This window comes from Camelus dromedarius, chromosome 19 (genome assembly GCF_036321535.1).
Source record: "Camelus dromedarius isolate mCamDro1 chromosome 19, mCamDro1.pat, whole genome shotgun sequence".
Classification (NCBI taxonomy): Eukaryota; Metazoa; Chordata; class Mammalia; order Artiodactyla; family Camelidae; genus Camelus; species Camelus dromedarius.
The window spans coordinates 10494237-10509882 of NC_087454.1; the positions used below are offsets into that span (position 1 = coordinate 10494237).

Here is a 15646-nt window from a genome sequence, read left to right on the forward strand (position 1 = left end):
GGGAGCCCCGGGCGATCGCTGGCTCCGAGCAGCGTCGCCCAGCGGGCAGAGGCAGCGGCTGCGTTCCGCGAGCTGCCACCTCCCCAGGCGGCCGGGGGAACTCAGCGAGCGCTGGGAGGTCGGGCGGCGGCCGAGCGGGCGCCACTATTGGCTGGCGGGGCGGCGGAGGATGGGCGGGGCCGCCGTGATTGGCGGGGGCCCCAGCCGAAGGAGGCGGGGCCGCTATATCAGAGGAGTCCCTGTCGCGGCGCAGGCAGTCGGGCTGCGGGAGTGCGGCGCCGCGGCGGAGACCTGGAGAGCCGGTGGGTGGGCGGGCTGGCGAGGGGGTGGCGGGGAAGCCGGCAGGACAGGGGTCTGCAAGGCTGCAGCCTCCCGAGGGCCAGCCTCGCCGAGCCCGGAGCTGGGTCTGAGCCCCACGCACACCAAAGACGAGGTGGCCGTGGCGGCAGCGGCGGCCCCAGCCATGCTGTGCTATGTGACGAGGCCGGACGCGGTGCTGATGGAGGTGGAGGTGGAGGCGAAAGCCAACGGCGAGGACTGCCTCAACCAGGTGAGGACGAGGGCCCAGACGGGGGCCCTGGCCGGTCCCCCGAGGCTGAGGGGCCTCGCTGTGGCGCCGGGCACTGGGACGCGCCGCTTGCCAGGGTTCGGCGGCGCGTCGGCGGCGAGGGGAATGCGCCTCAGGCGCCCGGCCCGTGCGCCCTCCTCCCTGAGGCGGTGGGGTGCGCGGCCCCCTTCCCAGCGCGCCGGGTGCGCGTGGTGCGGTGAGGGTGAGGGACGCGGGGGGCGGGCTTGCCACCCTGCCCCCTTGCCTGGCACTTTCCCGGAAGAAGGTGTCCCAGCACACCTGAAGCAGGTGTGTGCGTGATGCTGCCTGTCCGGTCCCCGCGGGGCCTGGCAGCTCCACCTGCGTCCCGGGATGAGGTGGACGGAGGTGGTCGCAGGTCCCTCGGGTTGCCTGGCAGACAAGTCGGGACCTTGGTTTTGCTGCTTCTCAGACGGGGACCGTTCACCTACCTGCATCTCCCGATTTGCGGGGGACGAGAGGATGGTAGGTTTGGTTCATCTACTCCTCTGTTGTTCTTAAGCACGCGTTTCCTTAACAGTTAAAGAAGAACGGTTCCAAGCAGTGCATAGTGGTATGGCAGACGGCAAATTGGATCTCAAGTGAAACGCTGTGCCCTCAAAGCCCCTCGACTTGAATGTTTGGAAAACCTCCTCTAAAGCTTAGATGACACTTGTGGCGTGTTTCCTCACTGTGTTTGTTTTCTTGGAGTCCAGATGGTTAAAATTGTCCAGATAATAAGCTGCCAAATCAGCTGTGCAGTTTGTGCTGGTGGAGGGAATTCCGATGATTGGAGTAAGAAGGAAAACACCCCGTGGATTCCCCCTCCTCAGCCTTTCTGGAAGGCTACGTTTTGACAATTCCTTTTGAGCCTCTGTACTGCATCTAACGGTTTAGCATCACTGGATGCTCAGAATTTTGTTCTTCTGGGTGACAACAGGAATTGTAACACGGTGGTTGAACTTTGTAAAAAAGAAAAAAGAAAGTTGTCAGCAATCTTAGACTCAGTTGGAATCCCTGGGTTTGCTTTGATTACATGGACCTCTTGCTCATCCACACTGCATTCATTTTTGTTTTAGGTGTGCAGGCGATTGGGAATTATAGAAGTTGATTATTTTGGACTGCAGTTTACGGGTAGCAAAGGTGAAAGTTTATGGCTAAATCTGAGAAATCGGATCTCCCAGCAGATGGATGGGCTAGCCCCTTACCGGCTTAAACTGAGAGTCAAGTTCTTCGTGGAACCTCATCTCATCTTACAGGAGCAGACTAGGTAAAGTGACTGCAAAATAAACCAATGTCAAATAGACCTCTGATTCCACTTAAGAAGGGCCATTGCACCTTCCCAGAGATGTTCACAGGCAAATTTGTTTTCCTAACTTAAAAGTTTTCCATAGCACAGTTCTTTAGTTGAGGTGAAAAGAGTTGCTGCATAGTTGGCCTGGGATACATTTTCCAACTCTTCCTGTGTTTTTCTTGTCTTTATAAACAATGGCAGAGCAGGGTTGAATTCTTACAAACATTTGAGAAGAGTGCCACAACGCAAAAAATTTTTAAAAAGGAAAGAAAGAAAGAGAAAAAAAAGACCCAACTGACTTCCTGATAGCAGCATTTACTGCCCGAAAGTAACCTCTGCCTCCGCGGTGTTACTATAGGTCATTGTAGACTGCTCTAACAGAAAGCAGGAAACAGTTCCTCTTGGGTTTCTTAAACTTGGTCAACTTCTTCAGCCTAGTGTCAGATTACAGTGTGTAGCAAAGAGCTCTGTCCGACTTAACGCAGAATTTTAAAAGTTTTTAAGTTTCTTGAAAACTTAGTAAGAAAACTCTTTTAGGGCCGGTAGTAACCGAACTCCACCCCACAGATATGTTACACGTGATGGTTGAGTTTAGATTGTTAAATTTATCTCTTTACTTCTAGAAAACCACCAGTAACGGTAGATAATTGGAGAATGTGGTTTCCTTTTTCAAGCAGAAAATGGTTTCTCCCCTGGACAGGCTGTAATACTTTTCTCAAGGATAAGCCAAGCTAGGAAACTAGTGTTTAATATTTACTGCGGAAATGCAGGACACCTAAATTTATAGTGGCATGTTAAAAAAAGGGGGGGGGGATGACTCTTTTAAAACACAGCAAACTTTGGATCTAAGTTCTAATGTTTTTCATAATCCTTTGGTTTGGGACTTTGCCATGCACATGAAAAATGTAAGTGTGACATATTCTGAGTAATGATGAGTGAGCCTTTAAGAGTTTTTAACATGTCATTTTTTGGTTGTTGTTTACCAAAGAACAGATAGACACATATTTTGAAATACTGTTCATTTGAATTTGAAATCTCTGCCTTGTTTTATTACGGAGCTTTGAAGGGTGAGGGAAATGTTTAATCTCGTATCTGAGGGAAGCTAATGTATTGAATTCTTAGTGATCCTGAAAATGTCTTGCAAAAATATTCAAGTGATTCCAAATTTAAGGATGCTTTAGATGTCCACATCAATCAGAATAGGTTGGGCTTTATTTGTTTATTTATTTTAACTTCAAGCTGATTTCTGAATGCTTCCACTGTGCACGTCCATGTGATAACTTGCAGTCCGGTAAGAGAAAGAAACATATATACATATACATAAAAACACATCTTGGAATTTCCATTGTGTAGCTTTATCATGATTTTCCAATTATTTCAGGGCCTCCAGATGCAAATCTATTTTGATGACACACATTTATTTTTTAAATCTGCAGAAGTTTGTAGGACTGAATGCATCATTTAAACAATGGCTGCAGTCATAATAGTAAATGTACATTTGTATTATGAATGTTTACAGAATAAAACTACTAGATAGCCTTAACCTGTGCTTTCCTGTAATTGAGTTAATAACTATTATCAAATCCATTTTATCCATGCAAGAAATAGAGACATTTTATGAACTGGAATTAAATTTCCTACTTTATTGAATCAATTGACTTTGCCTCTTGAGATTTATGCCTAATAGCACTCAAAGAATGCACATACCTAGTTAGACTAGCTATTTTAATTGATTTTAATTCCTTTTGAAATATAGAAAAATTTGTGTGATCTAAACTTTTGACTTTTAAGATATTGGTGAATTTTACTTGTTTTTGTGGGATTGTATGAAATACAGAATTTTAAGAAAATGCCACCTGAAGTTTATATGGCATTCTGCTTTAATAGCTAGATAAAGTGATTTATAATTGGCATCGTACCATTTCATCAGGATGAGACGTTGTACTGGGTCCAGTTTAGTTACAATTAATGTTTTTATGTGCATGATACAATAGAACAGAAAGGCTTATTTTCTCTAATGTTATGTTAGCAAGATAAAGCTGGCTGATAAACTTTTTGATGTTTATTTGTTATAAAATATTTATATAAAATGCCACAAAAGTAAAATAGATCTGTTTATGTAGTGAGTAAATTCAGCTTTGCCAGTCCAGTTATGAGAGGTGATGCTTTACCATCTCTCAGTCAAGTCATGAGGATACATTTAGTATCCTGAAAGTGTCTGGACAGTTTATTAAATGGTGCTGAAATATCCTGGCCAAGTTGTCCTCTGGAAAATTAAAGCAGCCTGCTCACCGTATAGCTGGCCCAACTGGGGGGCAGTTAATACATTAGTTTGCATCAGATTAGGGAGGCTGTGAGGCTGACAGGCCTGTTTGTAATAGGAGAGTTCTAGGGGCGAGGCAGAAGCCCTGCATTCTAAATCCAGCCCAGCCACCAACCACCAGCGGATAGACTTCCAAGACTGAGCTCAGCTGAAAGCCCTGGAAGAGATTGTTTCTAAAATCCCTTCTGGCGGTAGACTGTTTTTTTTCTTTGCTTGTGCTTCCTCTCCATATTATTTTCTTAAGGCTTTTTCTAAATACATTTCTCTGAAGATAGAAAAAAACATATCCAGTGTCTGCTTAGATTGAGAGACAGAGTTAGTCTGTCTCTGATGTGGCCTAATTTTAGATTTGATTCTTTACCCTGATTATTATGTGTGCTCTTTAATGGGGGGCTCTGGGAAGTAACTGGAGAGTCTCATTTCCTTTCAAAGGCTCTCAGTTATTCACAGCAACTCAGACCAGATTTTGTCAATATTTTCAAAACCAGAGATTAAAGAATTACATGCTTCATCTTCAGGGGTGGTAATTATACCATCCACTGCCAACAAACTCTTTGCATTTCTCCTGACGTTTTAGAAGAGCTCTGTGATCTTTGCTAGGGGCACCCTACTTAGTTAAGACTTACCAACACCTGAATTCTCTATCCTGGAAAACAACCCCAATACAATTACATGTTCACAGAAATGCTGTAATCTCAAACGTTGAATCTCTTTAGGGTTTTTTTTTAAGGTGTAAAATTTTTAAGTATAGTCAGTTTACAATGTTGTGTCAATCTCTGGTGTATAGCATAATGTTTCAGTCATACATATACATATATATATATATTCATTTACATATTCTTTTTCATCATAGGTTACTATAAGATATTGAATATAGTTCTGTATGCTATACAGAAGAAACTCATTATTTATCTATTTTTTATATAGTAGTTAGTATTTGCAAATCTCAAATTCCCAATTTATCCCTTCCCACCCTCTTTCCTTCCTGGTAACCATAGTTTGTTTTCTATGTCTGTGAGTCTGTGTCTGTTTTGTAAATAAGTTCATTTGTGTCTTTTTTTTTTTTAAGATTCCACATATGAGTGATATCATATGGTATTTTTCTTTCTCTTTCTGGCTTACTTCACTCAGAATGATTATCTCCAGGTCCATCTGTGCTGCTCCAAGTGGCGTTATTTTATTCTTTTTTATGGCTGTATAATATTCCACTATATAAATATACCACAACTTCTTTATCCAGTCATCTGTCAATGGATTTTTAGGTTGTTTCCATGTCTTGGCTCTTGTAAGTAGTGCTGTTTTGATCGTTGGGGTACATATATCTCTTTGAATTAGAGTTCCCTCCAGATATATGCCCAGGAATGGGATTGCTGGATCATATGGTAAGTGTATCTTTAGTTTTTTGAGGACCCTCTTTTCCATAATGGCTGCACCAAACTACATTCCCACCAGTAGTGTAGGAGGGTTCCCTCTTCTGTACACCCTCTCCAGCATTTACAGTCTATGGACTTTTTAATGATGGCCATTCTGACTGGTGTGAGGTGATACTTCATTGTAGATTTTTTTTTTAATTTTTTAAAAAATGTTTAATTTTTTCATTGAGGTATAGTCAGTTTACAATGTGTCAATTTCTGGTGTACAACATAATGCTTCAGTCGTACATGAACATACATATATTCGTTTTCATATTCTTTTTCACCATAAGTTACAAGATCTTGAATATAGTTCATTGTAATTTTGATTTGCATTTCTCTGATAATTAGCAATATTGAGCATTTTTTCATGTGCCTATTGGCCATTTGTATGTCTTCATTGGAGAATTGCTTATTTATGTCTTCTGCCCATTTTTGGATTGGGTTTTTTGTTGTTGTTGTTGTTGTTATTAAGCTGTATAAGCTGTTGATACATTCTGGAAATTAAGCTCTTGTCAGTTGCATCATTTGCAAATATTTTCTCCTATTACGTAGGTTGTCTTTTTGTTTTGCTTATGATTACCTTTGCTATGCAAAAGCTTATAAGTTTAATTAGGTCCCATTTGTTGATTTTTGCTTTTATTTCTTTTGCCTGGGTAGACTGCCCAGGAGAACACCGCTAAGATTTGTATCAAAATGTTTTGCCTATATTTTCTTCTAGGAGATTTATAGTGTCTTGTCTTATGTTAAATTCTGTAAGCCATTTTGAATTCATTTTTGTGTGTGGTGTGAGGATGTGTAAAGATGCAAGCAGTGATGGGTATAACTTCAGACCTCAGCTCACTCATCCCTCCTTGGGGAAGCCTTCTCTAGGCCTGCTCAGGAGACTAACCTATCCCAAGACATCGTGTAGCTTTCCTTTGTAGCATTTAATGAGTATGTAACACTACATTTACTTACGTGACTATTTGTTTATTGTCAGCCAGTCTGATAGTTTAAATTCCATTAAGCAAGGAGCTAATCAACCTTGTGTCCCCAGAGTCTAGCAAGTGCCTGGTGCGTAAACATTTGTTGAATCAACTAATTAAGAACTTGGAAATAAATTAAAATGGTGTAGACTGCTACTGGTAATATACATTTTTCTCATCGATACTGAAATTCTTGCCACTTTGCTCCTGTAACCTGAAAGGCTTGAGACTGTTTAAAAGAAATCTCACCATTAAAAATGTTTTGCAATGGTTTTTCTCGATTAAGGATTTGCTCATTGCTTGGCCTTCTTTTGTTTGCTTCCTTCCTTCATCCCCTCCACCCTGCGCCAGGCCATTTGTTTATTGTGGCTGTTCTTATCTCGAATGAACTACCACTGTCTGGACCTTTTATGAAGTGCAGATAGTTTTCAAGCTGCAGGCTCACTTTATCTAATTTCAACCACTTTGTAGGTCCTAAGTACTCATTAAACTCAGTTTTTCCCTGTCTCCCAGTTCGAGGGAAGATGGCATCACTGAAACTCACAAAGCAAATGCCGCATGCAAACTATAGGCAGATACGAGGTGATAATCTCAGATCAGTTCTGAGCTGAATCACCTTGATCCTAGGCAGTGCCTGTAATCATGTTCAAAGTCGTGTGAAACGTTGTCAGCCAGCGATGATTAAGGCTGATTGCATAATTTACCTTTGTGTGATTCAGGATGGGTAAATTCTATAGGACACTATTGCAGGAGTATTTATATTCTTCATACCAACTACATACCTAAGAGTGGAATGATACTTTTTTTTGGGAGGGAGTATGCCCAAACACAGCATAGGCTCCAAGAAAGTAAAAAAGGTAAAAACAGACTTGTATAGTATTTCCAAAGAGAGTATTAATAGCATTTCTGAATTCTAATTTATCTGTTAAGTTCTTCTTTTTGCTCAGAATATGGCGAGTTTGTGTTGTCATTATGTTTATTGAAGCCACGGATCTCCCATCTGGGCACTTTCAGACTTTTTGAATTTCTTTTTTTAAAAAGATATTTTATTTATTTAGTATTATATTATTTAATTATTTTATTTTCACAGGGGGGAAGGTAATTGGGTTTATTTATTTTTAGAGGAGGTACTGGGGATTGAACCCAGGACCTCCTGCATGCTAAGCATGCACTCAACCACTTGAGCTATACCCTCCCCTCTCTTTTTGAATTTCTGATATGTTATATTTGTAGGAAATATCAGAGAACATTGAGATATTGATTTTCATATAACCAAAATGAACTTTTCATTTTGAATGTTGTTATAAATAAAATTTGAATATTTATTTGGCACTTAGGGTCAGACTCCAGGTGACCAACGGGATCCGGCTCCAGGTGTATTTATTCTCTTGAATCGTGTCCCACTGCAGTCTGATCCCAGACCTGGCAGCTCTCCCCACTAATCTAGATTGTTGAGAAAGAGATTGTAGTTAACACTTTTAAACTCCACCATTGCCTGGGTTGTTGTTTGCCTTGGGACCATTATTCACTGTGAGGAAGTAATCATATTTTTTAGAAGTGCACATTTTATGCTTCCAAGAATTTTTCTGGTATGAGGTGTCATCACTTTTGAACTTAGGGATTTCCCTTACCTGTATGCTCCTAATGTTTTAACTGCTTTGGAGCCTGAGGAGGAAGCAAATTTATCAGTGACTCCTATTTTGCATTTGGGGCTTTGAGAAGGATTTCCTTAAGCCTGATTAGGGACCTGGCTTGGTGATTGTTGGGCTGTGACAGGTTTCTCGGCCGCCAGCCTTGCAGGAAGTGTGGTAGGTGTGATGGTTCCTTTTAGGTACTGCTCTTCATTTGAGTTCTGCTCCTTGACCCGAACGGATTTTTACTAGTAGTATTTTCTCAATCTCTTAAAATGAAAAATTTCAAACGTACAGGTAAGTTGAAGATTTTTACAGCGAACAACACCCAATACCTAGATTCTGCTGTTAACAGTTTAATATACTTGCTTTAGCACATATTTATCCATTTATTGATCCCTCTGCCCATCCATTAATCTATTTATTTGATGCTTTTCAAAATAGGTTGTTAAGTACACATCCCCCTAAATACTTCATTATGCATATTATTAACTAGACCTCAATATTTGCCTATGGTTCTTTTTTTTTCCTTTTTACATAACATTTACATATGATGAAATGCATAAATCCGAATTATACCATTTAATGAGATTTGGCAAATGGATGTACCTGTTGAAACAAAACCCTTATCAAGATTTAGAATATTACCATCAATCCAGAAAGTTCCCTCCTGTCCCTCTGCAGTCAGTCCCCGCCCTCCTTCTCTACCCTGGCCCACCCCAGTCCACAACTAGGTTGTATGATTTTCCAGCATAGATTAATTATGCATGTTACACTTCACGTCGATGGAATCATGCAGTACCTACTCTCTTGTGTCTGGCTGCTTCTGTTCATCATACATTTTTTGAGGTCCGTCGTGCTGTTGTGTATACATCACTGGCTTGTTCTGTTTATTGCTGGGTAGTTGTTCCATTGTATGAACGTCCTGCTGTTTATCCACACTCCTGTTGATGAATACCTGTTTCCCAGCTGCCATGAAAAAAGTTGCTCTGAACATTCAAGTACAAGTCTTTTCTGTAGACATGTGTTTTCATTTCTCTTGAGTAAATAAGCACAGAATAGCCGGGTCCTAATTGTTTAGTCTTATAAGTAACTGCCAAACCTTTTCCCAAAGCAGTTGTCCCATTCTGCACTCCTACCAGCAAAGTACTGGGGGTCAGTTCCTCCACATGCCTGGTGTGTGTAGTGGTGGCACATTGTGATTTTAATTTCTACGTCTCTATTGATTAATAATGTTTAACACTTTCTGTGTTTATTGGCCTCTTGTATGTCTTTTGTGAAGTATCTATTCAAGTCATTTACCCATTTTTACTGAATAGTTAGTTGCCTTTATTTTTGAGCTGCACACATTCTTTATATATACCAATCCTTTGCCTGATAATATTTTTTTTTCTTGTGGTTTGCCTGTTTTTTTTAATGCCTTTTGAAGAGTAAAAGTTTTTAATTTTGGTGGTCTCATATATCCGTTTTTTTCTTTTATGGTTTTTGCTATGTCCTGAGAAACCTTCACCTACCTCCAAGTCATAAAGTTACTCTCCCATGTTTTGTCCTGAAAGCATTAGGGTTTTAGCTTCAAAAATATAAGGCCTGTGATCCATCTTGAACTGATTTTTTTTAACTGGAATTTAAAATACAAAACAAACTTAACAGCAATTCTGTTTTGATTTGGTAGTTTTTAAATATAACTTGGCAGTTTGAGCTTGGTTTAAAATAAACCGATGTGGTTAAATGACTCATTGGACTGAGGCGGACACGTGAGTGATCTCAGTGGGGGCTCCCTTGGCTACAGTGGATGGCCAGGTTCAGGCAGGTCTCTTGGGGAAAAATTCAGTTCAGTTATTGGGGCTGGAGAGTTTTTAAACATAGCTACTTAGCCATTCTAAAGGTGTTTTAGGTTAGTTACTTACAATTTGAGTTTAATAGGGAATGTGGATGTGGTTGTTTTATATTTGTGTCGTGAAAAGCTCTTCAAAATTATGTAACTGGGAAGATAACTGGAGGACAGTAGCTGAGAGTAACCGCCCACAATGAGCAGATCGAGAACTCCCGGTTGGTTTGCAGAAAGTTCTGCTTTGATTATTAGATGATTTCTTTATGAGATAAACCGGGGTTTAGAGGAGAGTGCTCTGATGACAGTTTTTAAAAGATAAATGACCTCACTTTATTCCTTAACACCATGGAAAGAAATTAATTTTAAAAACAGGAAATTTGAAGTACATACTTTGAAAACAAAAACATATTAAGAATCTGTGACTTTGTTTTCATTAAAATATGACATATCCACATATTTAGCTCCATTTTTTGACTCTTCCCTAACACTGCAGTAAGTGTGAATTTGTCTGTACCCATGATGTCAGCTAGAATGTTTCACTTTGGGCCCCCAAACCTGATCCATGTATTAAGTATCCATTTTCTTAGTGGCTGGGTAAAACTTGAAGAATCATGAATTTCAAGGTGCAGCCACAAAAATGTTTAGAAAATGTGCTTATGTCTGTAGGACATACTAATAGACATTTGCTTAAGACAAAGATATCATTTTTTTCAAAGGTTTTCTGTCTGTTGATGATTCTAGCAAGTAGCCTACTTTGAATTAGATATGCCAACCACTTTTGATCTTTAGTTTAAAAAAAAAGCATTTCACTGCAGGCATGATTTCTTTGACCACATCTCCTTGTTTTGATATTATTGGTAACCTTTCACCCACTTTATAAAAAGGGAGTTGTGGGGGCGGGGGTAGAAATCCATGAGCCAGACAGTTAGTTACAGGCTGATGGTTAGAGGGAAAATAATAGGAGAAAATACTTGACTCAGAACCACCCCTGACAACTGAGCCGTCACTGGATTCCTTGTTGGAAGTGTTTCTCCAAGCCCTGCCACCCTCCCTCTTGGAAAGAACACATTAAGTGGCCCACCCCAGCTCCTGGAGGGCATCAACTTGTCACCCAAGAGCCAGTTTGTGGCCAGAGTTATTTTGATAGCATATCTTCCTTCACACCAAAAGGCTGTAAGTTCCACGGAAAAAGGAACTATCAGGTATATTCACCCTGGAATCCCCCAGTGCAGGGCTCGGTCCAGAGGCAATGCACGGACCAGTTTGTTGACTTGAAACGAAAAGGTTGCTTTATAGCCATGAAACGGCAAAATGCAGGAAGGGGCCTACCAGAAAGTTTATGTAAACCATAAGGAGGAGCATTTTTCTACTTAAGGGTATCAATTACAGTGCAGCCTAGAATGTGGAGTATGTAGAAAAGGCTGTTGTCCCCCTCCTACCCCGACCCACCCACCCCTTTTAAAATTCTGACTCACACACAGAGGATCAGCATTGCTCTCAAGCTGTTGACCACCTGTTAATATCTTGTTACTACTTCTTTGCCTTTGATTTTGGAAGCTGTCTGTCCAGAAGTGGGCGTGGACAGTTTGGAAAAAGAAATTGGGTCTATTTTGAAACCCTTCATTTGCAGGCTCTGCTAGTCTCTAAACTGATGCTTGGGAAATCAGTTAAAAGATTCTTTCACATAGGCAGTGATTCAATTGGGAAGACATAGTTCAGGTGATACTCTGAACCGGCATATACTTTCTTCTTTAATGTCAGCATATATTTAGATTTTTGTTCCCTACTGACATGTCCTCTGATGAATGCAGAGATGAAGTACGTTAACCAAGATGAAGTTTACCGAAAAGTCATCTAAAAAGCCTGAAGGCTGAAAGAGTGTCATAATATCGAGATTTTATGGGACTGCTAGACCTGAGTCCTCAGATAGCTATTTTAAAACAAGTTATTTGTGTAGTTATTTCTTTGCCCCAGTAGGGCCCCCTTCTCAGTTTAGCAGTATGTCAGAAATACTTTAAAGACCAGCAGATGTTTGGGTTAATAAAAACCATGCTTATCTTCTTTTGGTGCTATTATGCATTCTCACTGTGATTTCTTCATAGGGGGCTTTGAATAAAGAAAAAACTGCAGTGTTTGGCAGAGTCTGATAATTTTAAACATTTCTTTATCATTATAGAAGGCACAGAATGTTGAATTTAAACATTTCTTAGAGGAAGATTAATGCCTCTTGTCAGCCTGGAGTTTTGAGACTCTCAGCAGAGCCCCTCGTATTTCTAGTCTCACGTTCTCCTGTCTTCTTCTCTTGCATTGTTCACATTTTCCCCTTGACCTGGACGTCAGATACAAGACTAGCATGTAAATAAAAGCAGTGTTGAGGACTGGAGTAAGGGTATCCAGCTGAAGCGGGGAACTGAATTTAGGACTGCTGTTCAGAGCTTTACAATGGTGGTAACAATTCATTTGTTAGTGAAAGGAGTGCTGTGGCATTTCCGCATATTGGAGAGGCTGTAACACGTCATCGAAGAAAGGTTAGACCTATACATTTGCCAGGGACAAATTTCATAACCTAGACCAATCCGTCTGGCAGTTTAGATACTCTGTTCAGAATCTTAGGCAGTGTGGATTGGCAGGCAAAATATCTGAAGTTTTCCAGGAGTTCTAAGTCTCATACACCTTTTGGGAAATGTAGAATATAGCATTGTGTACAGTTAGGACAGGATGAAATGGAATGAAACTAGGGTGGGAATATAAACCAATTGCAGACAGTATGTAGTTTCACGTACATTTATAGAACTCTCTGATGTTAGAACTTAGGAAGTCACTTTACCTGCAGCTAAATGTACTAGAAGTTAGAACACGTCAAGATTCTATAATAGAGGAATAAATAGTTTGCTTGTGATATAAACAAAATGGTATCCAAATGAGGAGATGGGGGAGGGGAATAGTTCAGTGGCAGAGTGCATGCTTAGCATGAACAAGGTCCTGAGTTCAATCCCCAGTACCTCTATTAAAGAAAAACAATAGATAAAGAAACCTAATTACCTTCCTCCCCCCCCCCCCAAAAAAAATAAAAGAAAGGACAGAAAGAGTGGCTTTCAGGACAGAGGGAACAGCAGGACCAGAGACATAGGGGTGTGAACATTTTTCCAGGAAGAGAAATTGTCCCTTCCCTGGGGCGTAGTGGCTGGAGGGAATGACAGGAAATGTGGCTGGAAATCTGGGGCCAGACATAGAGAACCCTGGGTTCACGCTCCAAGAGTTCTTCCTTGACAGTGGGGCTCCTCTGAAAGATTCTGAGTAGAGAAATGGCAAGTTTATACCAGAAGCACGCAGTTTGAAAGGTGGATTAGCACAGTCTGGAAGAGAGATCAGCTTAGTGGGTATTGTAAATTCTCTGACAGTTGAGAGCTGCAAGTAGGACAGAGGAGGTAAAAATGAGGGAAACACCTGAATTTAAAGAGTTTTCAGGGACAGAAAGTAGGTGGAAGTAAGATGAGGAGTCGAAAGTGAGTAACAAATCAGTCTCTGGTCTACACTGGGAGAAAAAGTGGGTTTGGAAAGGAAGACAGTTTGGTTTTGAACAAGGTGAAATTGGGATATTAAAGGGCTTCCAAACAGAGAAGTCTGTAAACACTTGGACATTTGACTATGATCCTTAGGAGAGAAGTTAGGATTAAAACTAGAGATTTGGGGATTATTTGAATATAAGTGAGGATCTTAAGATATCAATTCTGCATCAAGATCAAGTTTCTGATTAAGATAATTTATTTTAAAAAGCATAATGCAGAAACATGTATATAATTATTTTACATTTTGTAACTTGAATGTTACTGAACTTAGGTTAGATTTGTTTTGTTTGGGTTAGACTTTTTATTCCAGAGAAACTTAATCCTTAGACTTACTTTGCCTTCATATTCACGGTAGGAAAGTTTCTTTAACAGTTAGCATTTTCAAGGTATCTTTCTTCCTTGCTCTGTTTTCCTTATTTCAAAGAAATTATGAAATTGCTAAGCAGGTTGAGTTTGATACCAAGCTAGTCCCCAAACATAACCTCATTCTTGGCGTTGCTTTGCAGGCATATCTTTTTCTTGCATATCAAGGAGGCCCTCCTGGCAGGCCACCTCCAGTGTTCCCCAGAGCAGGCAGTGGAACTCAGTGCCCTCCTGGCCCAGACCAAGTTTGGGGACTACAACCAGAACACGGCCAAGTACAGCTACGAGGAGCTGTGTGCCAAGGAGCTCTCCAGTGCCACTTTGAACAGGTGAGTCCGCAGTTCAGACTCAGGTTTATCGTCACAGAGCTAGAAAAGTCAGCAATGCAAGTCAGAGAAGAGTGAGCCCCAAAAGGGATTCAAAGTCTGTTTATGACGTAATCTTGGAAGTGAGTGGCATCCCCCCACTTCTGCTACGTTCTGCTCTTTAGAAACAAGTCATTGATCCAGCCCATACTCAAGTGAAGGAAATTACACAAGGGTGTGAATACCAGGAGGTGGAGATCTTTAAGGACTTTATTAGAAGCTATCCGCCCCATAGATAAAATAAATCCTGCATTTTTCAGTTGCAAATGATCTACTCAGTCCCAAATAATGCTGTATTATAATGAAACTTATAAAGCAGATGTAGACAAATGCATGAGACGTTTGTACAGATAAATTTCTTATGTATATTTTTTAGAGATTTTCCATAATTCTTTTCATTCATCCCCAGCTGGCATCCCCAGTAGTTTTCATCCTGAATATTTAATAGTCAAGAACTTGAACAGTGTCTTAGAAATATTTTACAGTAAGTTTGCTAAATAAATGAAATATCAATAATATATAGCTTTATGTTTTTGTAATTCATAAATGACAGTGCCAGTATAATTCACTAGTGGAAATGATACAGATGTATCTCTAAAGACCGCATCAGTTAATCTCTCTGTGTACCTCTGTCTTTTTGGTGTCTTGCAGCATTGTGGCAAAGCATAAGGAGTTGGAGGGGACCAGCCAGGCTTCAGCTGAATACCAAGTTTTGCAGCTTGTGTCGGCGATGGAAAACTATGGCATTGAATGGCATTCTGTGCGGGACAGCGAAGGGCAGAAACTCCTCATTGGGGTCGGACCTGATGGAATCTCAATTTGTAAAGACGACTTTAGCCCGATTAATAGGTAAGTCTTCAGTGTTTGCTTAGACCTAAGCATGTATATACTTTTGTAGCTCTGATCGTGAAAATAGGAAATGGAGAGGGATTTACTAGACAGTCATCCTATAAGAATAACATGTTTTATTTTGGGTATGTATATTCATTTTATTTAGGCCCGATAACCATTCAGTTGTTTTTTTAAAAATACAAGTTCAAGTGTACTGATGTGGCAGAAATTAGCATTTTTCAAGGAAGTCATTCACTGCTATTCAAATCTTGTTTCACCTACACACCCCACCCCACCCTAAAATTCACTCCAGTGCTCTTCTCCACTTACCCACAGCTGCTTTTAAAGGAGCCGTTATAACTAGGGAGCAGAGTGACTGTGTGACAGACCCAGGCTGAGCATCTGATTTTACGGCCAGGTGGGGAGCACATGAGGTCCCTGCAGAGGCGCACACGCGATGGGAGTGACACAGCCCTCCTGGCTCACTTTTCTCT

General features: G+C 40.8%; 1 protein-coding gene across 4 annotated transcripts in view; it reads left to right on the top strand.

Moving 5' to 3' along the window:
• Window positions 1–258: 258 nt before the first annotated feature.
• Window positions 259–15646, top strand: part of MYLIP (myosin regulatory light chain interacting protein) — a 91267-nt gene continuing 75879 nt past the window's right edge. For 3 of the 4 annotated variants that reach the window (XR_010376814.1, XR_010376815.1, XM_031435168.2), the window contains exons 1-4: window positions 259–550; window positions 1645–1835; window positions 14100–14285; window positions 14973–15170. Coding sequence is in view for 2 of the 4 variants with exons in the window: in XM_031435168.2 (XP_031291028.1) it covers window positions 464–550; window positions 1645–1835; window positions 14100–14285; window positions 14973–15170 (662 nt within the window). In the remaining 2 variants the exon portion in view is untranslated. Of the gene's footprint in view, window positions 551–1106; window positions 1168–1644; window positions 1836–14099; window positions 14286–14972; window positions 15171–15646 lie in introns of all 4 variants that reach the window. The other variant, XM_064476220.1, reaches the window with a different exon arrangement.